General features: G+C 43.3%; 1 protein-coding gene across 1 annotated transcript in view; it reads left to right on the forward strand.

Moving 5' to 3' along the window:
* Positions 1 to 1,222: 1,222 nt before the first annotated feature.
* LOC111230284 (Na(+)/H(+) exchange regulatory cofactor NHE-RF1-like) overlaps positions 1,223 to 25,790 on the forward strand; it is a 29,654-nt gene continuing 5,086 nt past the window's right edge. Inside the window, exons 1-3 of the mRNA XM_022756970.1 lie at positions 1,223 to 2,317; positions 21,809 to 21,979; positions 24,339 to 24,492. Coding sequence (XP_022612691.1) covers positions 1,700 to 2,317; positions 21,809 to 21,979; positions 24,339 to 24,492 — 943 coding nt within the window. The 5' untranslated portion in view covers positions 1,223 to 1,699. The remainder of the gene's footprint in view (positions 2,318 to 21,808; positions 21,980 to 24,338; positions 24,493 to 25,790) is intronic.

Raw genomic sequence — 25,790 nt, forward strand, 5'->3', positions numbered from 1 at the left:
CCATGAAGTTTGTGTTGCTACTGTGGGTGCAGTGGGTTTGTATTAATGTGCTTGGTGAGGACAGTGGGCATTTTACGGAGCATTCATGATTCACTGTACTGGGCTGTACACCTGAATTCAGCTTGCCTCCTCTCCCACTCACATCTATGAGTCACACTGCAGACACATTAAGGTGCCTGTACATTCTCCATCCCTTACTGTGAAAAAATATTCAATTCATTATTTGGATAACTTCCCATTAACAGCTAAACTGCCTGCTATATCTGTCAAACACACAGTAGCTATCAGCACTGATTCTCCAGTAGCTTTAAATTTCCAGGTCAGAGAGTGTTGAGATATCCTGTCACTGTCCTCTTATCAGGTCTGGAAGCAATCTCAGCTGAAAAGTCAAATCCTGCCCAAAGTTGTGGTTCTGCAGCTTCCTGCCAGAGCACGCTCTGTTTTCACAGTCGTGTCACTTATGTCTCTGAATGGCCAGAAAAGGCTCTGTGTCAACTCTCATCAAAAGATTGTGGACTTTAAAACTGATACTGATCGTTATTACTATTATTATCATTATTATTCAATTTATCCATAGTTGGGGTTCACAAAATGCCTAATTTGTGCTTGATCATTACAATTTATTCTTGTCTGAAGACTGGCATTTCAAAAGGGTCATAACTAAGTTATGTGACTGTTAGCACTGGGGCAAAACTGGCAGCCTGAACTGAAACTCTCAGTATAACAGCCGTCTATACATTTAGTTCAGTTCTGCTTTTATTTGCAGACTAAACACCACTGGAAAAATGAATACAGATCAAATTCTTTTGAGTGTGATAAGGTCAGAACATAATCACTGTGGAATATCAGACTCATTGTAATGGATACAGTTATACACACACATGAATGGATGGATACTTTATTCTACCTAGGGGGGAAATTAAAGAGTTTATAGAGAATAAGAACACTAAACTAAATGAAAATGGGTACAAAAAATGGGCGAAAGTGTTGCATCAAAAAGAGTGGTTCGCAGTACTGGGCACAAATACTGTATGTGCCCAATATGTAAAAAAAAAAAAAAAAAAAAAAAAAAAAAGGGCTGCTCACAGAGGAGAAAGAATGCAAAAAGTTTGATAAAACTAATGGCAAAAACAGTTTGAGAAAACTCTAAGATCCTGTATTTTACTAGACTGTCTTGGTTTAGTGTTTACTCATCCCACACTCGTCCCATATCTGCATGAACAGTCGGCTGGGCTGTTCCTTGAACGCACCTCCTTCTTCCTGAGTGGCTTTTCTACTTTCGTCGCCACACTGAAAGGGAGCGACTGTTGAGTGAGTTTAACCAGCCTCAGATCAGTCCTCCAGGTCAGGACCCTCTCTTCACGGAGACACAGCCTGATAGCGAGGGCTCCCATTGAGGATTACAGCAGGTGTGAAGATCAAATCAGACATTCAGTTGTTTGTGAAAGTGGACTGGAGAGTGGGGCAAGCACCGGCACCGTTTCCCACGGACTAATCTGCCTTAGAGGGCGGGGGTTGGGTGTGTGTGTGTGTGTGTGTATGTGTGTGTGTTTTTTTTTTTTTAAGGGGTACCACTCATTCTCACACACCCCTCCTCAGCAGCATCCTGAGCAGGTCTTCTAGTCATTTCCACTGTGAACGAGCAACAGGTTGAGCAGAAGCAGCAGCAGCAGCAGTGTGAAGGCGACTGAAGCCTACCATGCCGAGCAAAAGCCAGTATCTGCGCCCCCGGCTGTGCACGCTGGAGAAGGGGGACAACGGCTACGGCTTCCACCTCCACGGGGAGAAAGGTAAAACGGGGCAGTTTATCCGGTTAGTGGAGTCCGACAGCCCGGCAGAAACCTCGGGGCTCCGCGCCGGGGACCGACTGGTGTTCGTGAACGGGGACGACGTGGAGAACGAGAGCCACCAGCAGGTCGTGTCCCGGATACGAGCCACCGTGGGCCGGCTGGAGCTCATAGTGGTGGACCCGGACACGGAGCAGCTGCTGAAGAAACACAACATGAAGTGTCTGAAGGAGTATGTCACCGACGGCGTCCCGTTACCCTTCGACGAGGAGGAAGAGGAAGAGGAGGAGGAGAAGGTGGTCGTGGTGGAGGAGGTCGGGGAGGTAGACGGGACAGAAAACGGGGTCGAGCGGCATGCCAAGCAGGACGAGGTGGAGGAGGAGGCGGAGGAGGAGGTGGAGAAGGGGGTGGTGGTGGAGCAGCGGCTGCGGCAGCAGGAGATGACACCCAGGGAGTCCACGCCGGTCCCGGAGAGTAACGGAGAAATCCACGAGCACGTCGACAAGAAGCTGAGCATCAGCTCAGAGAAGGTGAGAGTTCAAATAAGTGCAGAGAAAAGTTTCTGCATCATGTCTCCTCTCATTTCCTCCTGCCCCGCACTTTTCTTTACAACAAGTCATTTCACTACAAACACTCACATGAGAAGTGCACCGCTGAATGCACTACTTAGGACAGAGAATGGGTGCTCTGTGTCATGGTCAACACTGGAAGCTTCACCCACATGCCCCTTGCTGCAGATGCTGCCAGGCTGGGGGCAGGGTCAGCTGGCTGGACATTTGCTGTGGGTGGAGGACAATTAGAAAAAACCTGGTTCAGCCTGGTTCATGAAAACAGGGACCAAACTAGACTGTGACCCCTCTGTCCTGAACCTCAAACTGTTCCTCGACTGTCCTCTCAAGTAACTTATTTAGTTTGATATTGTTTGTCTGCAGCTGTTTTCCTGTGTCTCAAAGAGCAACCACTTAAAAATGTGAGACCGTTCAGTCTTTTGTTATTACAGTGACGCCACAAGGTTAGGCATTAAGTTGGCAACAATGACAGGCTGCACAAAAGACAGGGAAAACACCCAGAGAACACATGGTGTTGTGTCTTTGCGTTGTGTACTGTAGAAAAAGACCATAACAAAATATGTGACATTGTGAAATACTCCGCAACAAACAACAGGAAATAATTTAGTGTAATTTTTTGAAAATCTCCCCTAAACGAATCCCACAGTAGGATTTTTTTTTTTTTTTTTCAACCTTTGATCTTTGTCTGTAAAACATTATGGGCACAGTCTGACTCCGCAGTGGCCGCTGGTTGCTGTGTCTGCCCTGCTGTCAGTCTGTGCGGCTGTGAACTCAGGACATGGGTTCATTAGAAAGCACTAGAGGAGAAGGGGGTCTCTCCAGTCGGGAACATCTGTGCCCCTCGCTGCTGCATCCTGGATGTTTACCCCTGAGGCTGTTTCTGTCCGTGCCTGACTCTCCTCCTCGGTACATTACTGTGGGTGGGAGTGAGGTGGGAAGAAGTGCGCAGCCAGCAGCGTTGGCTAAGAAGCAGATAAGACCCTGCTGTGGTCTTTTCTCTTCATTTCTCCTTCCTTCTGGCTGTTGATCTACCTCTGTGTCACTCTGTCTGTCTTGTGTCTAACAGCATGGAAACAGAACATCCAGTTCATCTATGTGCTGTCCAACTCTGTCCAGAATTTCTGAGACACAAAGCAACCTTTCTGGCAACTGTGTGGTTTGATGGAAGTGAAAATTAATAATAATTAAATTGTTCTCTATCAAGCCACAAATGAAGCTTTTCTACATGATGTGGTAGTGGTGGGATCACGGACAAGTGTGTCGCTACAGTGTGCTGCTGCTGTGATTTCCTGAAGCTGCCAGGAGGTCAGGGAGGTCAGAAAGGTGGTGACACTTTGAACTTAAAGGGAAAGTGATGGTGAGGAATCCTGTAAAAACTGTAAATATTCACACTTTAGAAGCTGGAATTTAAAATCTGTGAATTATGTTGAATCTTGTAAGAATACTTTTGTCTGCATGGTTTTCATATCCAAATTCTTTTTCTTTTTTATTTTTTGTCAGAGACCATTTTACCATTATTTTGCAAGAAAGCTTTCAGTGGTAGTGTGGAGGAAAAAATGTGAAGGAAAACATAAATGTCCTGTCTCCTCCACTGAAATGTCACGCTGTCATTACTGAGTGCAGTGGTTGACATTTTGTCATAGGTGGCCACTCACTGCCTACTTACAGCCCTTTTTTTTCTCACAAGAACTGTGTAATAACAGCTTTCACATATGCAGAGCATGCAGGGCCTTTTGGAGTTATGTTTCTGGTATTTAAGGCGCACACTTGTGCTCAGCGCTCGAGCACTGCTGGGCTGTGTTGTTTGTCCTAGGAATATACAGCGATTGTTCCTGTGTTTACTCTCGATACTCTCTGCAGATGGCCTAATGGACCTGTGGCAGTACAAGTCACACTGGCACGCAACCCAGAGGGAAGTGGCGTCGAAACAAACAATAGCACTCCTAAGAAACGCATTTTCACTACTAGGATTTCAATTTCAACAGGCTCCCAGAGTTACACACCTGGAGCAAAGAGCAGTTCAAACCATGATGAGCAGTGAGCCCAGTTGGGAATTTATTTTCCTTGTAAACGCTTAGTGAGTAGAAAACCACAATTTCAGAAGCAGAGGAAGTTACTTAGGGACAGAAGAAGACACAATAGAGTGTGTGAGAGTGTAAATTGGACTCGAGGGATGCAGATTAGAGTCTGCTGTGTCTCTATGTTACAGTCAGAGGCACCTCAGGGTCTGTTTTGCATCCACTCTTTCTGGAATTTTCTCCCTACATCCTGTCTGGCATTCCTGTGCCCGAGCCCTGTGGCCCGGCCAATGACACACACACACACGCACACATTCACAAAAGCCTCACAAAGCTCACACAGGACAAACACACTCATGTACAGCCTTGTAAGACACACACAGCATTGGTTTAGCAGTCACACTGACGTCCGCACACTGCCCGTCTGGCCTCGTCTTTGAAGCGACACAAAAGAGGGTTCGAAGAGCGACGCCCTCTCCGGAAACTGAGGAGCTTTGCTCAAGGTTGCCATGGTTACGCTGATGTTGTGTGCGCGTGTGTGTGTGTGTGTGCACAATCCATGTGGCATGTATGTATGTGTGAGGATGGAAGTAGGCGAAAGTGAGACAGTGCAGGGGAGGTGTGAAAAAATGGATGAGCAGATATGAAGGTCAAAACATGGAGCGCGGCCCGAGAAGAAAATAGGAGCCACTGTCGTCATGATGGAACAAAACACACAAAAACACATCATCTGTTCCAAAGGTCGTTGTTTCATTTACCAGGCAGTAAAATTTTCTCTCAGCTGTTGTGGAGTGCAGTGAAGTAGCAGCGGATGCTCTCTCTCAGCTCATATTGCAAATCTACATCCATCAGCTCATCCAGAGGAAGACTTGTGCAAACTAATTTACATGTGTGTCTTTTCTGTCTTACTCTAATGTTGAGTGTTTGAGATGGTTGTATAAAATCTAGTCAAAATTAAAGCTGAATGAATGAATCATTTGATTAATTGATTGACAGCAATTGTTATAAACTTGAACAATCCTTGGATTTGAACCATTTTTTTAATAATGAATTGATTATTCAAGAAAATAAAAGTCAGATTAATTAATGAATTAATGAAAAATATCATTAGTCGCAGCTTTTGGTGAAATTCCCAACAACACTTTAGGAAAAGCCAATTTTCACACTGTGTTTGTTTTAAAATGCACAGCAGAAAAACAAAAAATGGAGGAGTATTTCATTTTGCAGTTAAACCCATTGAAATGTATTTTCCAGGAGCTGCATTTGCTTAATCACACTGTTTGTGCCTCTCCAGTGATTCATTCAGAGAGTGTGAGGGTGAGAAGCGTTTGGGAGTCTTCCTCATGACTGTTGGCTGCTTACATAAGCCAATCTTTAAACACTAATTACAGGAGAGGAAGAGTGGTTGTGTCAGATGAAATTGACTGTGGTTAGATGAGATCTGGTCTTTCCAAGAGTGTGTGTGTGTGTGTGTGTGTGTGTGTGTGTGTGTGTATGAGACTCCCTTCTAGTATCTACATGGAAATCACTGGAGGCCTGAAATTAGACAGGAAGGCGACTTTATGTCGATCTCCCCATTGGTTGTCACTTCTCTCCTTTAATCTGCACATTTATACAAAACCTACTTATTAAAGAGCTCAAAGCTTCCACTGTGTTCACCACATATGGACGGCTTATTTTTTTCACTGGCTTTACATAGAAAGTGTGGTTCTTTAACTGCATGGGACGACACGTTTTCCCTAAACAAATCGTCCTCAAGCTGTTGTGTGTGAGGATTCGGTCTGTATTTGTGTACTCTCAAATGTGTGGCCCTCGGTCCAGTTAGTGTGTGTGTCGCCCTGAAGCAAACCCTGAATTTAGCCATGTGTTTTCAAAGTTACGACAGCGAAATGTCTTTTCCTCTGCAGGAATTACTCAGATATGGGTTTGGATATTTGTCCGTAGTTTATGGCACCGGGGAGGGTAACATCACACTCATGTGACATTTTTATCTGCGTTCTGTCATACCTCGTTCTGCAGGGTAGAATAACTTGAGTTTTGAGAGTTTACCTTTAACTGCTATCACATTCACTGATATCTGATGTAATGCCTTCAGGAATAGCCTGTGGATAAGACTTTCTGTTAATAGAATAGACGTCAGCGTTCGGTGACTATTTGTCATGCTATAGAGGCAGAAATTACCACACCTAACTATTTGAGCCAGGACAGTCAGGGGGTGTGTTTCTGGCTGCCTGCTGCTGTGTCTGTGGGAGTCTTGGCCTGTGTGCAGACCCCAGGACTTTTGTGCTGATTTCCTGTCATTGTTGTTTTTTTGGAAGATTCCCCCACCTCATTGTCTTGATCCACTTCTCACCCCCCTGGACTGCAGTGAGAGGCCCAGCAGCTCATTGTCAGACAGCTAACTGTAACATTAAGGCAAGATTAACTCTCTCATCTTCACTGTGTAACTGACCAAGAGCAGCAGCGGCGATGAAAACATTCATAGCATAATAAAATGTAAGAGGCATTAGCTCAATAGGATATCCTTTCAGCAACAGACACTGAATCATGGTTCTAAGTAAACAGTATCTGCAGCTGATAGTTGCTGTGTTTGCTGGTTATCATCAAAGCTATTGTGACAAAGTCAGGTATTGTTTCCGGCTGTGTTTAGGTAATGGAGTGTGTGTCATTGTGGTTGTCTGACAGGATGAGGAATACATAATGATTCATTCAGACTGGCCGCACGCTTTGCTTGACGTTTGCTCGTTCGTTTGGGCATGTGTGGCATTTATATATGTTTTGTGTGGGTGTTTGTATGTACTTGCATGTGCGTGTGAGATAGCTTGGGAGTGACCCTTCCCTTCCCTCCTCTTTGTTGATTGTTGGGCTGTGTGTTTCAGGGAAAATTGTCCGCATGACAAGACAGGGCGGAGGGTGTCCGGGGCTTCGTTGTGTTTCCACTCACAGATTTGTGGAGGTTTAAGTGTAATGTGTAGGAGTACAATCTCAAGTGTGTAACATGTATGAGCTGGCTGATAAGACGTTGAGCTTTGTGATGATAAATTCTGTGATATGAAATATTACATTTTCCTGCTGTCTGAGATTTTGTTTTACCTTTCATTCAGAGGAAGTCACATAATGCTGCAATGATTAGTTGATTAATCAATTAGTTGATCTTATTCAAATTGTTTTTATCTGACAAAGGGTATCACACTTTTATGCTTGAAAAATGGAATTGAAATTGATTTTGAAATTTATTATATAATATAATATTTAATAAAATAATAATTTTCGGTATTCATTAAAAAAAAAAATATTTTTTTTTTTTAAGTTATGCCATTGTATGCAATGTTGCAAATCAATCACCAAGACTGCATTATATGATGTATATTATATGATATATAATGTAATGAAAAACAGACCATTTATATTTATCCTTAAAATTGGATTTTATATATCAGTATCACAGTGTAAATTACATACACTGTAACTGAAGATTTTTTTCTATATCTCCCACCCTCCTGAGTCATTCTCACTAAGTCAAATATTTTTAGAGAAACGTGATTGTGAGATGATGTGATTCATTATTTATTTTATTATATTTTATCTTTAGCAGTAATAAAAAGAGATGCACCAAAATAATGTGTATCACCGTGCTGTAATGGAGGAATTAAGATTAGGAAAAGGTAACATATAAGATATGTTGCCATCACCAAAATGCTGCCCTAATCCTGTTTTAGTATTGTATCGGTTATCCCAATATGTCCTAAAAACTGCAGGTAGTGGCCTTACTCCCTGTTTAGTTGGTGCTGAGTTTAATAGCTGCCTCTTGACAAATAGTTTTTCTTGTATGTCTTTTGGGTGGGAATCACAGGGAAACTCATGATACAATTCTATCTTAAAACATCGCCCAAGATAACACGAGTATCACAACGAGGGCAACTATGTTACTTGCAGTGTTTTGCAAGACAGTCACGTACAAGGAAGAAATAAAAGCACCTCTAAACTCATAGAAGACATAGTGTGTGTGTGTGTGTGTGTGTGTGTGTGTGTGTGTGTGTGTGTGTGTGTGTGTGTGTGTGTGTGTGTGTCATGTACAGCTAAAGATACCTAAAATTATAAAAAATTAAAAAGACAAATTCTATACTGTACTGTATAGGGTATGTATGGGAAATACAGCGTATCTCAAATTCATACATTCATCCTAATTCTATACAATATATAATACATGGTAATTGTCATAGTACACTGTTTTAGCAGTTGGTATACAAAAGGATCAACATACTTAAACACAACAACAGAAAGCAAAATATGTTTTTGTTTTCTAAGATTTCTTTCGGCTGTGAGCAGCTCCTCCGTTACTTTGTGGATAAATAGTTTCCATCAACAGCACACTCAAAAACCTACCGTATTTACTATGCACACTGTTTGCCTGCTTGTTCTGCAGTGTGAACACAGTCTATGTGTGGGTATGTGGGATAGATTTAGGACACACGGTTTTTATAAAGGTTTTTAGGGCATTTTTGCCTTTATTACACAGCGGACAGTGGAGCGACGACAGGAAATGAGGGGAGACAGAAGAGGCTGGGGGACATGCAGCAAAGGTCCACGGCCAGACTTGTGGACATTGCGATTACATGGTCAGCATCTTAAACTCCCGAGGCCTCCAGGATGCCCTGGTACCAGCCTTTTTAAACAAACATAAATTCATATAGTATGTACCATTGTTTAAATGTCAGACAGTCGTAAACTAGTGAGAGGATAAGCTGCCAGAAGGCACAAGAGTTACGTCTCAAGCAAAGGAAAGATAAAGTTGTACCACATCACAGCAGATCATTATATTGCTCTATTGATTGGGGGTGGAACAAATAATCAATAGCGGCTTCGCGGATCAGAGCACTCTCTCTCTCACTGAAACTTCTGGGTGACGTCAGTTCAAACAACAGCACCACTGTCCCGTCCTCAAGGCCAAGGCCAGTGTGGCAGTGTGGTCAGGGGTGGAATGGAACCTGAACAGCGTGCGTATGTGTGTGTGTGTGTGATGTACTGTGTGTGTGTGTTGTTGTGTGTGTTCCATCGATCACCTTGGTCCTCGGGAGTTGAATCCTCTTACTAGTGGACAGGTCGAACGCAAAATAGGCGAATGACAAACTGGCTAATCGGGATATACGCGTAATCGAAAAACTGGAGCCGAACTTAAGTCGAGGAATGGTACAGTACAGGACCGACGGGAAGTCGCGCATGAGCGGCGCGGGACAAAGAACTAACAGCTATCGGCCGAGATGTCAGTGGCGGTTTAGCTGGAAATCAGTATCAGAACATGGAAAGCATGATTCCCAAGATTCCATAGCGAAACGGTCACTTCGTACGCGTCTTGCCGCTTGAAAGACAAGCAAAAGCGCCTAGGGGCATCCGTTACAACTGAGCGAGCTATACAAACAACAGTTACAGAGCAATCGGACCATAATCAGGAATGTAGGTTCTACGTCGTCGAGCACAGCTATAACGCAACATACCAGTCTGTCTACGGGACACTGCTCTATCGACGCGTCGGATACGTACACGAGAAAATACACGCAAAACCACACCTCACGCTCGCTCGCTCGCGAGATCACAACCAACACTAGCCAGGCCTAGTCACATGCACATTTCACTATTACACTGAACAAGATCAGCGAGCTCTCAGCACAACACATACAACTTCTAAATACTAGAGTTCACGTCAACAGAACTGATACACCGTGCGAGGCCACACAACGATACCACGAGCTGTGACATCTCAGAAACAATGGCCTTCGACACACGCAGTATTACTATACATCTACGATACTCGCAAAGCTTAGATGCTGCCGTAAAACCGCGCCGTGCCGTGCACTCTCTCCACTGACGACATAAGGTGAATAAGTATCGAATATCGTCATATGGCCTGTTGCTTCAAGCTATGATCTAGATCCTGAAATCTCGCGTTCATAGTGCGCACCGGTCTGTCGCCTCATGACGCTATCTGCTGATGCGATGCCAAAGTATGTATCTATACTCTGACAAGTCAGGCTCAAAGATAACCGACCTACACAGTAACAACGCAACCCAGCATGCAACATAGCATAGCTTCTAACGAACGGCGTTCATACACTAGACAGACTCTAAACAGCGTCCGTCGGCTCCGAGATGTGTGTGTGTGTGGTGGCTGGTGATTGGGTCTCATGGGACGCTGTACGAAGGCTCCACAATGCCACATTCCATTTCCCTCTCCATTCTGCTGAAGGTTCACCACCCCGGCCGGACAATGAGCCGGAGGGCCGCGCCCTGCCGGGGGTGGAGGGGGAAATGAGTCGCTGCTCGCCCTGAAATAGACTCACCCCCCTGCTATCCACCTCTCCACCCACTGTATATAGCAGAGGCACCATACATTGGGTATGACCAAGACAGAGCAAATAAACGTACAATGTTGATGTGCATATTTACATTAGCTAAAATAATACCAAACCAAGGAAATCCAGGGAACAAATCAATCACAAAATACTTAAGATTTCATTAAAATGAACCAATATAGTTTGCTTTCCTTGGTTCGGTTTGTTAGTTGGTGGTGGTATTTTTGGCCATGCACTTTGTTGATCCTCTGACCTTGCCTCTGGTACTATTAAAAGTTGAACAGTACTTCGGTTAATGACTAAAGACTACAACGGCAGTAATGTGGGTGTTGTACCAGACCATTGCTGGAAGGCAAAAATCTCAATTTACCAGTTGATCTACGTTCCAGCCCTCACCTACGGTCCTGATCTTTGGGTAGTGACCGCAAGAATGAAATTGCAGATACAAATGGACATCCGGAGGGAGCTTCAAAGAGGAACCAGTTGAGGTGGTTCGGGCATTGCAAGGGCTTAACATTTTGCTGTTAGCATACGCCAACATTTGGTATGCTAACCTGTAAAAGTAAGACGATGAACATAAAAAACATCTGTACACAATGTGTCCAACATATAGCCTCATAGAGCTGCTAGCGTGCCACTCTCTTGTAGACTTGCTGTAAACTACCATCACCATCAACAAAATTTATCTTATCTTTTTTACTGTTCTGTGGATTCTGATAAACAAACACACATGAAGAAGATGACTGGCTGTGATGTTGACATGTTTCCTGTGCAGCTACAAAGAGAAACAGCCTCATCATTTTACATTTTACATCCATTGGTAAATTCAAGGATATGTATGTACCAGTCACCCAGGCAGCATCCATCAGAAAAGAAAACAGATTAGATATACGTTTTATTATTGAGTTGTCTCAATAATGCAACACAGCTCCAAGGCATGCTTTGAGTAAGGGGCATGACTTTTTTCTTGGTAACTATCAGTCTTTTGCTCCTGCTAATACATGTCCCACTAAAAGATGGATGCAACAAGTCAAGTTGAAGTAACTGGGTAAAAAAATATTCTGAGAAATGCAGAGAATCACTAAATTAATTACAAGTAGAGCTACAAGAGGGGAATTTTTTTAATTAGAAGATCAACATAACTAATTACACATTAGATTGGTTTTATTTAACTGAAAAGCTTAAGTGGCACTGGGAATAAAATGAACCCTTTTCTGTTAAATGTAATGTTGAGTGTGATCACGTTCCCACTTCTGCTTGAATATAAAAATGAGGTTCTGCTTTTATGAGACTCAACCCTCTGTGGTCAGTTATCTCAACTTATCTCAACTTGCATATTCTTGCATCACTCTTGAGTGTGATGACCAGGATAGAGGAACTTGTTCTAAAGTTTCTAAAGTTTGATAGCTCATTGGTGAAGGTCTGCAAGGGTGGGGGGTGGGGGGCGGGGTCAGGGACAGGAAGACTGGCTTAGGAGATAAAACTTGTTGATTAGATAGGACAAAGAGAGATAGGACAGAAGTTGGCGGTCAGTGTTGGGCTGATTTTAATGCAGTCATGATTTTAAAAACGAAGACTCTTGAGCAAAGGCGCAACATGCGAGCTCATTTTCAAAGATCTTCCTCTCTGGTAATCAAAACCACTCCATTTGTTCTTATCAGTGTCTGTACCCCTGCTGTGATGACTTACTTTTCTATTTTCAGGCCTCCCCGCTAAAGAGTCTATTGTAATAGGAACCCTGAGCAGAACCTTTCTTCGGTGTCTTTTGTAGAGCCAGTTTGTCCCATCCTGAAATGGACAGGGGGGGGGCACAGTACCGTGCTTTGTTCCCCCCCTCTGCCTGCCTCGCAGCTGGTTAAATGGTCCAGCTTGAAACCCAACTCCCCCATCCTGCCTGAGGGAGTGGTGCACTCCGTACACTCAAGAGGACAAAACTGGTTAAAAAGGAACCAGGTTTACGTCAAACATTTATTAAGTCTCTCCTTGAGGCCGTTAATCTCCGTCAAAAACTACACATGGCAATCACAAGGACCGGGAGGCCAACGATCTGTCATGTCACTGAGTAACCGTGGTGCCTGGCAGTGTGTCACTTTGGCGGTAATTCTTTATGCTGATCAAAGAGGCCGAAATCATGGGAGAGCTGCCTTCTCTTATTAGAGCAACAGGGGGGATGAAGTAAGCAACCCAAGGAGAGAGGGCAATACAGAGGGATGAAAGAGAGACTGCTTTAGATGACATATCTGCATGCAGAGCTCAGCTGAGTGTGACAGCTTTCAGTTGATGATTTGCAGAACTTCAGGGACGTTATCAGCAGCTGTTTGGAGAGAAGAAGAACGTCTGAAAAACATCAGTGATATGTTTATTTAATTATAGGAAATTTTCAGCTTGTGACCTTTTTTCGTGCAGTTGAGTCAGAGACCAGGAGCTGTGCAGGAATGACACAAGCCGGCAGTAATAAATGTCTCATATGTGTGCTTCTTTATTAAGGCCTGCAGTTTCACATCAGTTGTCTGGCCAAGCATGGGGGAAAATATGAAGTAACTGGCAGGCTGAGTGGCAGGGCTGCAGCCTCTGGCATCACTCTCACAGACACACACACACACACACACACACACACACACACACACTCACACACACACACACACACACACACACACACGCACACACTCTTTCACACACAGACTGCTCCTTCCACGCCAGAAACTGAATCGCTCACAGCTACAGCGTTCCTCTGTCATACTGAATCAGCATGAGTCTGGCAGATACAAATCTCCAGTGGCTGAGTCAGAGACTGATGAACGTGATGGATTATTATGGAGGTAGATGTTGCCTTTTTATACTCCCTGAAGAGCTTTAGAGGATGCAAATCAGGCAGTCTGGCTTGTCAAACATTCACCCGTCGGTAGCTTCGGGGCAAAAAACGGTGACAATGTCTGCCTGTGCTCTGTTGGAGAAATGTTCATGTAAATGCTGATATTTAATATATTTTACTCGCTGGCAGCATATGGCACTTGATGGCAATGTCGGTCTCTCTGTTGGTCCACCACACTGGTTCAGACTGAAATATCAAAGCAACTATTGGATGGATTGCTGTTACATCTTGTAAAGACATTCATGGTCAGAGGTTGAGTCCTCTTGATGTTGGTGTCGGTGTTGTCCGACTCAAGTCCTGATTTTCGGGACTCGTTACTCGACCTGGACTAGAGCACTGATGACTTGGACTTGAACTCGGACTCATGCATTCAGTTGGAGACGAGGACTCGGCGTGTTTGTGCACCACAGTGTACGACCCCGCAGAAACATCCCCTTTCACAACATACTCACTGACTTGTTCCAACATGCTCATTTGTCAGTAAAACATACAGTAAGGTTGTTTAAACCCCTAGCTAATCATTTGCCATCTTCTGATCAAGTTGAGCACCGGAGCCCATCTTGGAATTGGACTCAGACTCAACCTTGATGACTCGGACTCGGACTCTGATTCAGATGATGGGGACTCGACTCGGACTTGTCTTGACTTTTCTCAGCTGTACTTTGTTTAGTGCTAATAAGCTGGCTGTAGCTAAACTATAAATGGTGAACATGGTAAACATTAAACCCACTAAACATCATGTTAGCACTGTCATTGTGAGTATGTTAGCATTTAGCTCACAGCAATGCTGTGCCTATGTACAGCCCCGCAGAGCTGCTAACATGACACTCTTAGTCTACAGCACAATGGCTCATTTTTGTCTGTATATCGGCTCTTGCTTCATTAAATGTGAGCGTGACAGAAAATGAACAGTAGTTAGCAATGTCATCCCTTATCACATGACCCATCAGGTTTGCATCTCTATATAAAAAAAGGCCTCTTGCATGATAGAAAGGGACTTTTGGACTGAGCATTACATTTCAAAAATATCTATGAACTTTATTAACCAAAAACAGATTGTGGAGATCAGCGCTTTATTTTCGAGTCAAGAGAGAACAAGAACAAGAACATGTGATTCGAGGTGCTGCAGTTTGGTCAGAGTTCATGTTAGTTGAATTTTGCCTTGGTATCTTATCTCCTAGTTATTGCTGCTTCCTGAGGAAAACCAGAAACATGTCTAAAACAGGGTTACATCAGCCTCTGGGTTGGGAACCTGTAAACTGTGCATCTTAAAAACAAGAGTAACTGGAGCAGCAGATGTAGTGAGTTTTGTGAGACGGCGGTGTGACTCAGAGGTGTGTTTAGAGAATATTAAGATGGGCCCTGGTATTGTTTTGGAGTGATTGGTATTCAAAGCAACTTCTTATTTTTAGTTGCCAAAGTCTGTGCAGAGCAGATACATTAACTGCCTGAGAGACGGTGTGTCTTAATGAAAGAGGCTGTGGTCTAACAGCAGCACACGCAAGGGTGAAGTTGAAAAGACTTTTGTCTCAGTGGAAACAAATATGACGCAATATTTCTTTCTACATGAAAGAAACTGGTTTCACTTTACTTGGACTGCCCAGTGTTACTTAACTTTGTATCCACCCAAGTCATGTTCATGCTGCGGCAGTGTTGGTAGCTACTGTTAGATGAATATTAACACCAGTGGATAAGTTAATACCAAGCAAAGTATTATTGACTCAAACTCAGCTCAACATTAGACAACCAAAATATCATGTTACTGAAAATTATACCTATGTTTTAGGGCAGCGAATCTCAGTAAAACTTATCACCCAGTGTAACAATGGTATTATGACACACAGTATACTGTGAGACAGTCATATACATCACATCACAATCTCTGTCACTGCAGATCAAAATAAACGAAAAACAACCATATTGGGTTTTAGTGTGCAGATTACATTTACATGATGAAGTCCCTTCGGTTTTACAGAACTTGGAGATTTTCAAGAAACTATTAATTTAATGGTCAATCAATATTTCAGTATTGCTATTTAACCCGGAAAGCACGCATTCAATACAAACAACCCTATGTGGTGCCAATACATCAATAATGTACTGTGTTATTGATATTTATAAAGTATTGCAAGGTAATATGTATCAAATCAGTGCTGAAACAATCTGATTAATCGATTATAAGAAGATGTATCACCAAATATTGTGTTAATCAATTAAATGGCCAAAAAAAAAAAAAAACAGTTTGCTGCTTTTTTCTGTTTTTAATACGACTGTAAATGGAATAGTTTAGTTTAATAGTTTCTTACTATTTTTCACTATTTTTATTTAATAGATCAATAATAATTATACATTTTTAATAGAAAAAGATATGCCCCATATGAATCAATGATCAACATAATTATTAGGTGCAGCCCAGTATTAGATTATTAGGCCCATCTGTATGTTCTATAAACTCAGCCATCTTGTTGTAACCTGTGGCACGTTTCCAGGTTTTGTTCGGCTCCCTGCACAACGACTGTTCCTCGTCACTCTCTTTCCTTCCTCCTCCTCATCCCACAGAAGTAATGAATGCACAGACAGTCCTGCCAGGCTAACCTAAAAATCTGTCTTATTAAAGGAGAATGTTTTATTGAAGCTTTCCCATTGTTTGTGTTTTTAATCTCCATCTTCAATCCATCATTCCTCCCTCCTTCCAGCTCTCCTTCTCCTTATAAACAGTGTGTTTTGGGTTGAGGATGATACTAAATGTCATCTCATAGTTAGTGTTTATGTGGGGGGAGCAGCGGGTTAATCCGTGTCATATTTACCTTGTGGTCGTGCTAGTGTTTGTTTATTAGATTTCAAACACAGTGATGTCATTCTCCTCTCTCCAGGGAGATTAAAATGTCTTTTTATTTACGTTTTACAAATACTTTATCCTCTATGTGCTAAGATAACGGTGTGCGTGTGTGCATATGTGTTTTTGCGCATATGTTTGACTGGGTTTGTATATTGATTTCTCTTTCATGTCAGGAAGTTGAGCCAGCACAGAGGGAAGCATACTGAAGGAAGATGTGTCAACAGTTCCTGTTCAACACTTCCCTCCTCAAAGGGAAAGTTTGTGTCACTGACAGCGTGTTGATCTCGAAACGCTGTTTTTCTGGGCAGAGAGGAACTTTTCACACAATAGAAAACTGTGTGACTTTGATATTAAAGTGATAAACTCAGAAATAGTGAGACATGTGAAAAACTGGTATTCCAAACAAGATGTCATGTCACATTAAGTGTGATTGAAATGATTTGCTTGATGGTCACGGAAGGCTTTTTTTCATCAGTCGGAGAAAATCCATCTAAGCATTAATAGGAGCTTTACATGGTGCATCACACAAGAAGGGAGACCAGTATTCTCACAGCCCTGCCGCAAGCATACTATAACCAAACTAAATCTGAAGAGTTAGCACAAGTAGATGAATTAGTCTGTGTTTTCCCTCCACATATGATGTACTCACAGATGCTTTAGGGTCTGGAAAGTGCTCTAAACAAAATACAGACTCTGAGAGGAAGTATAAAAATGTTCCTTATTTGTAGTATCAGTGTAAATTTGGGAACACAGATCTGTGAATCTGATTGTATGCGGAGCCATTATGATATCAGTTTGTAAGTTAAAGAACGTCTCCCTGACTGTCCTGCGGTTTTACCTTTTTGATGTGCCCGTATATCTGCAGCTCATTTTGTAACTGTGTATCTCAGATTTCTGCTGTAACCTCACGGAGAACTTGCATTTTTGTATATTTGTTGATGTGTCAACAAGACATCTGAGCAATGTACGGCAGAAAACATGCGCACTCACACGCACACACACACACACACACACACACACTGGACAAGCAGTGGGTCCTTGGTTCCCCTCATGGCTTGTGTATGTTCAGCAGATTCCACAGATTTCAGACCCGCGTGGAGATTCTTCTGCCCTCCTGTCCTCTCCGGACACAAACCCCCCTCTGTTGTCCCTGCCAGAGCCTCCCTCACCCTCTCTCTCCCTGCGCAGGGATGCCTAATGGCAGCCACAGCACCCGATGAGTTTCTTGATAATTCAAAAAGTAAATCATCTTGTTATTTCTTTTGTGTTGAGCACCAGACTTTATGCAAGACTCTGCCATCACACAGCTAGAATACATGACGGGAAGCTCAGTTAGTTAATTCCAGCCTTTGCCAAAAGAAAACACAAAAAAAACAGCACTTCTTTGTTTAGTCTGTGCTTCTGTTTGCATAAAGTAACCATACAAGAAGGTGGTTTTACCTGAAGTTTGGAGGTAACACTTGAAAAGCTGAAGAGCGAGCAATCATAGGCGACCATTTGTGTATAATCAGTTACCAGCAGGATGAAACGGCGACTGCAGAACTCATATCAGGAGCACATCTGATCAGTGGGACAAATGTTCAGCACACACTCCTGATGCTCAGCAGGCTCTTGACAGGGATAGACACGAAGGTGGCCAATCTGCATCAGTGATGAGAGCAGACTGCTGTCGGCAAAACTGCCTTAATATTGAATGTTTTATATGTTTTGTTGCCGTGACAGCAGCATGTCTCAAGGGATGACAGTGATGGTCTGTCAGTCAGTCTATGTTTTTGGTTATTCAGTCAGAGATATCGGAATATCGCCCACTTGCTGAAAAGAACAACATCTATTAAGCGTTGCCCTTAATATTTGTGCTCTCTTGCTCTCTCGTATGTTTTTGTCCCTGGGGGGCCACCGTACAGACCAGGGGTGTCCAAACTACCGCCCGCGGGCCAACTGCGGCACGCGGTCCAGTTTTTATTGGCCCGCAGCAAATTCTGAAAATATAATTGAATATGGCCCGCACAAGAAGCTTGAGCTCAACTCTGTTGCACTTCTCAGTTTCAACACTAGATGGAGCCAGCCACGGAAACGGTGCTTCTCCACTAAACAAAATTAAGCAAAGAAAAACTTTTACCGCGAGTCACCAGAAATGGCGGCACCGAAGAAACGCAAAATAGCAAGTGAGTGTAGAAGATTTCAAACACGGTGGGAAAATGAATATTTCTTCAAAGAAATCAACGGAAAGTGTGTCTGTTTGATTTGCAATGAAGATGTTGCTGTGATGAAAGAGTATAATGTCCGTCGGCACTATGAGACCAAACATCAGAGCTACACATTGTACACCGGTGCCGAACGAATACAGAAAGTCAAGTAAATGGCAGCTAGCCTGCAAGCTCAACAACAGTTTTTTTTCGTGCTAACAAAATACAGGAAAACGCCACAACAGCAAGCTATGAAGTCGCTAAACTTATTGCCCAGCACGGCAAACCGTTCTCAGACGGTGATTTCATAAAGCAGTGCCTCATGAAAGTCACAGAAATAATGTGCCCGGAAACAGTGCAGGATTTCAACAACGTGAGCTTATCCAGAAATACAGTGGTGCGGAGAATCGAGGACTTGTCAGCTAACTTGAAACTTCAGCTGACAGACAAAGCTTGTGCTTTTGATTTTTACTCGATAGCATGCGATGAGAGCACAGATGCCACAGACACCGCGCAGCTGTTAATTTTTTTGCGGGGACTAGATGATAATTTTTGCTGTACAGAGGAGCTGCTTGATATGATGAGCCTAAAAGGCACAACGACGGGTAGAGATATTTTTGAAGCTGTGTCAGAGGCAGTTGAAAAGATGGAGCTTAAATGGGACAAGCTCTGTGGAGTAACAACGGATGGAGCTCCGGCCATGACGGGCGAGCGCAAAGGAATGGCATCGATGGTGTGCGCCAAGGTAAAAGAGAGCAGAGGTGAGGCTGTTAGGATGCACTGTATAATCCACCAAGAAGCACTGTGTGCCAAGACTGTCCAGCTGGGCGATGTGATGAACACTGTTGTAAAAACTGTCAACATAATTTGAGGTAGAGGACTGTACCACAGAGAATTTCAAGCTTTCCTATCTGATGTGGATGCTGAATACGGGGATGTACTCTACCACTCTGATGTGCGCTGGCTCAGCCGCGGCTCTGTGCTGCAGCGGTTTTATTCGCTGAGGTCAGAAATCGACCAGTTTTTGAAAGAGAAGGGCCGACCTCTTCATGAACTGAGTGATCCTCTGTGGCTGGCAGACCTGGCATTTTTAGTTGATCTTACTCATCATCTGAATACACTGAACAAGAACCTACAAGGCAAAGAACAGCTGGTGCCACACCTGTATGCGCACATGAAAGCCTTCTGTGTAAAGCTCCGCCTGTTTGAGACACAACTACGAAGCTTTAATGCTGCACACTTCCCTGCGCTGTCTGAAATCAAGTCTGCTTTTCCAAAGGCCGACCTTTCTGCTAAAAAGGAGAAATATGTGTCTGTGATTGCATCTCTCGTGACAGAATTCAACCAGCGTTTCCAAGATTTTTCTGTCATTGAAAAACAAATCAAGCTGTTCTTGACCCCCTTCCTGGTGGATGCAGAAGAAGTGGAAGAGAGTCTGCAGTTAGAACTGATTGAAATGCAATGTGATGATTCTCTGAAGAGTCAACATCAGCTTCTCTCCCTCCCTGACTTCTATCAGAGTTTGGATAATGCCAAGTTTCCTCTGATGAGACGCCACGCAAAAAGAATGATGAGCCTGTTCGGCTCAACATACATATGTGAACAAACATTTTCTCTGTTAAATCAGAACAAAAGCAGACTGAGAACCAGAATGACTGATAGCCATCTCTGTGAAGTCCTTCGTGTCTCAACCACCAAACTTTCTCCTGACATGTCAGCCATCCTTCAATCCAAAGGACGGCATCACTGCTCCCACTGAGTGCAATGTTCTTCACATTATAGGTGAATTAGAAATACACACAGTATTCATTTGCCAATATGTCACCTCTAGTGTGTGGCCCGGCCCTTTGTTTATTTTTCTGTATTTGGCCCTCACTAAAAAAACTTTGGACACCCCTGGTCTACACTGATAAACTGATGTGATGTGTGCAGTCTGCTGCTGTCACAACAGATGATTTTTATTTATTCTAATTCTGCTTTTATAAAAGCTTGAACTGGAAACAATATTAATGATGATAATAATATATCTTCTTCTCAACAAAACATGCTTGTGCTTCCCATCTGCTGTTCCTGGAAATGGGACCAAAGATCAAAAGTGAAAAGTCTTTTTTTATTTTCCAGGTGATTTACTGAGAAAAATAGAGAAGTTCATTCTTGGCAGAGATGGGAGGAGTGGAGTGGGTGGAGCGTTAGCTCAGAACAATTGGCTTGCATAATACTGTGAAGTGAAAATCACTCATTGCTAGTGTGAGGTTGTGTATGAGAGAAAATGTTGATTCAGACGGCCTCAGTTATTATAATGTCCACCCTTAATTTATGTCCAGTCATGTTTTTAATCAATTAGCCTCCTGCCTGTATTTTCTGTAGAAAGTGAGTCATTCGCTTTGACTTATTTGTAGAGGTTGTCCATTGAGGGTGGGAGCACACAGCTGATCTGATGTGGAGGGAGCGTCAGGTCGGATTCGGTCACTCTGACAAAGCTTATCCTGACCAGTGAAGTCTCCTGTGCTCTCCTGTATGCCACTCCGTACACTGTGCTTTGACCTCTTCGAAGACAAAGCCATTAAAGCTCCCTCTGCTAAATAAAGAAACTGCTTCATCCATACAGCGGAAGGGAGGTTCTGGGATCGAGATTGAGTTTTTTCCTGGATGACAATACAGCTCTAACTCTTCCTGCCATCCCAGAGCGGGACTGGACGGGACAGGGCGAGGGGAGGTGGTCAGAGGTCAACGCCCAGCTTCCATTGTGCTTCTCAGAGCCTGGAACGGCCAGGGCTGCGGACCACACCGGAACTGGTCCCTTCCTCTAAAGCCCCCATCTGCCCCCCTACCCAAATTCTCCACAAACCTTCCCAGCAGACCTCCAATCACATGCCTCCAAGACCCTCTTCCTTCCTGGCGAGCAGCTGGAGTCACGTGGAGTCAAACAGCAGCTCCAGTTTACTCATGATCGTTAAAAACACACTGCACAACACATCAGCATGCAGCAGCCACCTGCATGTTCAACCTCGGCTTCATATTTATGGTTAACGATTCACTGGAGCTGTCCGTTATCTTTGTGCCTCTCGTTCTTCCTGAACAGACACCCATGGTGGAGGTATTTTTAAAAGCTAATGTTTTAATGTTTCTTGAATGCCACATACTGTGTATTAACAAAACCCCTGTTTTCTTCTGTGGTTTCTTTCAGGAGGTGTGTACTGAGCCGCGGCCACGTCTGTGTGTGATCCAGCGAGGGTCTAACGGATATGGCTTCAACCTGCACAGCGAGCGCGCGCGGCCGGGCCAGTACATCAGAGCTGTGGATGAGGACTCTCCAGCAGAGAGGGCAGGCCTGCTGGCCAAGGACAGGATAGTTCAGGTACTTTAATGGGGTCAATGCTGGAGAACTGTGAGAGCATGCTGGGATGTAAGTCAGTATGGTGTGTGAAGAGGGATATTTTGGAACATTATTATTGTTTTGGTAAGATGATTTTCTAGTCTAGAAGTCCTTTCACATTTTTGTATGTCCGTAGTATTTCTATGAATCCTGAACAGTTTTCAGGAAGTTTCCTTTTGATTTACTGACTTTGCTTCAACACCTGCCCTAAATAGTTACAGAGTACAGTTACAGTTACAGAGTAATCTTTATGAGAAGTTACTGATTACAGTTCTTAGAGTTACCCAAAAATATCCATGCAAATAGTGTATCCTGATTGGTCTGCCACACTTCCGCTCTAGACAGACTGTAGTAACTTTTTTCATTGGGATAAAAATAGAGAAGAATGGTGTGGCGTGTAATCAGGCCTCACCTACCACTAAAGAATGATGTGGAAAGTCTGTTAAAACAAAAGAATGATTCCTGTAATCTAGTACTAGATTTCATAGAGTATGGCATGATAAAATAACCACAGCTTTTCCACCTTGAATTGATTAAAAAATAGTCACAAATGCCATAAATTCTTCTTTCTTTTTTTTTTTAAGTGCGACTCTTGCATCCCACTTTGTAGGCATGGTCTCGTAGCTGCACCGATGTCATCCTTATCTGTACCTCGAAATTATTATAGTAAAACATTTTCTACTCTAGATGTAACAAAGGGCAAGTTTGAGAACCTGGTTATATAAAAATGTTGTATATTGATACAAAAAATGAATCTGAGTAATCCACATCCACAGGTCTGGTCAATACTGTACTCAGAAGTGATCGGGTCTTTTCCCAGAGTTAACTGTGTGTTCAGAGGAATGCGATGTGGACTAACAGCCGCTGTGTGGGGTCTTAAATCCCCCAAGGGGACTTGGTTGTAACTGTCACTTTAAGCAGCCTCACACTGGAGCAATCAGCTTCTTAACTGGTCTGAGGTCTGCCCTGACTGCATCATTATAGTGTGGACTGGCCTAAAGAGAGACATGTGTGCGTAAGGGAGTCCAATTTGCATACATTGCATGTAAAAAATAAAAATCTCATATTACAATGTGAAATATTGAAAAATTTCCAAATTACTTCCAAATGACTAGTTAATTCTGGATGCTGTGTGGCTGCTCAAAATGAACTAATTAACATATTGTTTTCTAAGTTAGTCAGTAAAATATTTGATAAAAGTTTAAACTATAACACTGTTCACAATGTTTCAGCAAGACTTTATGTGTGACAGTCACTTTTTTTGTCAGTTTTTAGTCTTTTTTATTTACTTTCCTTGCAGTCCACAGATTTGACAACCACAAGGCCATGTGGTTACGATATATACAACCAATGATCTTCCCCACTGTTATTTAGCCAGTAGAAGCAGAAACAACTCACAATGAACGTCTCTGACTCACTCAGTGCAGTGGTTTTTTCAACACGTGGTCAAACTCAAACCAGAGTGGCGGCATGTCTACTGATGTGGACCATCATGCACGCCTCTTTTCGCTCTCTAACTGAATGTCATTTTTGCCTCCCAGCACGTGAGTGTGAGCGACTGTACGGAAAATATGAGAAGTAGAGAAAAACGAAGAGGAAGAATCAGAGCAGGATGAGGACAGAGAGTGCAGAGGGATTAAACGAACCACAGACTTTCAGGTCTGGGTTAGAGTCTTGCGAGGGGTTTCTAGTCCCCAACAGGGCCCCAGACGGACACACCACCCACTGGGGAGCAGGGCTTTGTGGGGAGTGGACAGCCATTGTTACTGCCGTTACTGGCCAAGCAGCTATTGTCCAGCTTCCTCTGTGGGACTGGCTTAGACATGCCGGTCCACCCTATGACCTAAACGCACACACACACATACACCCTTAGAGACATTTCTCACATGCTTTCCCATGGTGATTTTATCCCACAGCGCTCAGCTGGTCTGGAAGGGAACCACCTGACATATTGAGTTACTGTAGTCCACAAAGTACAGCTGTCATAGTGTCACACAGTGAAGGGCCAAGTAAAATGTGAACACGAGGGGGAAAACAGTCGGCTGTCCAGCCCTTTACAGAGTTTGTTTTGCAAGTTAGTGGTTGAAAGTGTGTGTTTGTGCGAGCGTACGTGCATTTCGGTGTGGACACACAGGATATCCTGCCCTGGAGCCTCTGGCAGACAAAGTGATAATATTGAGAAAGAAATCCTGACAGTGATAAAACAGTTTGTTCACTTCTGTGTGGGAACAAAGACAGACAGGCCGAAAAAAAGAAACAATAGTGACTTTTCTGAAGGATTTCCCGTCATGCCACAAGTTTTCTAAAAACACCTCAAATAATCCTTTCTTCTCCTCCTCAGGTGAACGGTGTGTCAGTGGAGGGGAAGACGCACTCACAGGTAGTGGCTGCCATTAAAGCCGGCGGGAGTGAGACCCGGCTGCTGGTGGTGGACCCCGACACAGACGCCTTTTTCAAGAGGTGCAGAGTGGCCCCCACCTTGGAGCACCTGACTGGTGAGAGGTCACACAGATAAGACGATTTCACCATCACTAAGAGGCAGGACAAGTTACGTTCCAGCAGCAATTGTGTGGCGAGGACGGGGTGAATGACTGCAATTAACTCGTAATGCTTCACTCCAAGGTCATTGCCAGTCAACAGCCGTAGTTATAGACGTGTTGTAGACACTAGTCGCAGTTTCATGGCTCTACTTTTTCCTCCTCCTTTATTTCTTTCTGTCTCTATTTCTCCCACTCTATCCTGCTTTCTTTCTCTGCCAAGAAACACAGATAGACAGGGAGACTGAGCCACATCCTGCCCCCACCTTATGTTGCTGTCCTGTGGAGAAAGTTAATCTTTCAGACATAAATAGATCAGATCAGACTGAGCAAGTGTTGTTTGTTACGTGTGAAAGTTTAAATACAGATCTGTTTCTCACAAAGGCTTTGATATATTACACTGCAAATATACCTGAAATTAATTATAAATCAGTAATGGGACAGCATGAGAAAACATTTTTAGAACAAGGTCAAATTAATGGCAATTGTCTGTCCCTTTCAACTGCATCTTGTGATTTCCATCATGTGATAAGAAGTAGTCATACATGGGTATATAAGTTTCAGGTTTAAGCTCAATAATTACATACATGACTGATTTAAGGGATTATCTTTTTGCCCTCTATCAACAAAGAGGCATGGTCATCCCAGGGGCTGGTTGGTGTTCAGCGCTTTGCTCAAGGGTCATGGTATATCTACCAAACCCCCCAGGGGGAGCCCTAGTACAGTCTGTGGTTTAATGCCTGTGTTTGAGAACCATCCCCATCAAACCCCAGCAGCTGATCTTCAGGCAGGTGGTGTGTATGCTTTCTCTGCTTTGCCAAATGTCTGACTCTGCACAGACATGGTGCTGTCTGCTGTTGGCACGGCAACAGCCGGGCTAAGTGGGGAACCCTCCGTATCCAAGAGAGAGCTGTTAGTCAACATAAGGACACTGATTCTTCTTATAATGATATTTGAGATATTACACTTGTTAGTGCTGATAGCTAACCCTACCCCGTGCTCCTTGTTCATTATCAATAAATTCAGTGTTCACTTAAGTGATCGTACCAATAAAAGAAGATAGAAATACTTGGTTACTAGTAAAAATTCCACTTATGTGAAAACACAGAAGAATTATCAGCAAACAAACTTAAAGTATGAAAAGTCAAGGTAGTGGTCGTGCAGTGAAAAGAATGTGCGGAATATTTTCTTGATTAATTGATTGATTTTGTTTATAAAATATGAGACAATGGTGAAAAATCCCTTGGATAATTTCC

Source organism: Seriola dumerili, unplaced genomic scaffold, assembly GCF_002260705.1.
Source record: "Seriola dumerili isolate Sdu_G_001 unplaced genomic scaffold, Sdu_1.0 BDQW01000260.1, whole genome shotgun sequence".
NCBI classification, from domain to species: domain Eukaryota; kingdom Metazoa; phylum Chordata; class Actinopteri; order Carangiformes; family Carangidae; genus Seriola; species Seriola dumerili.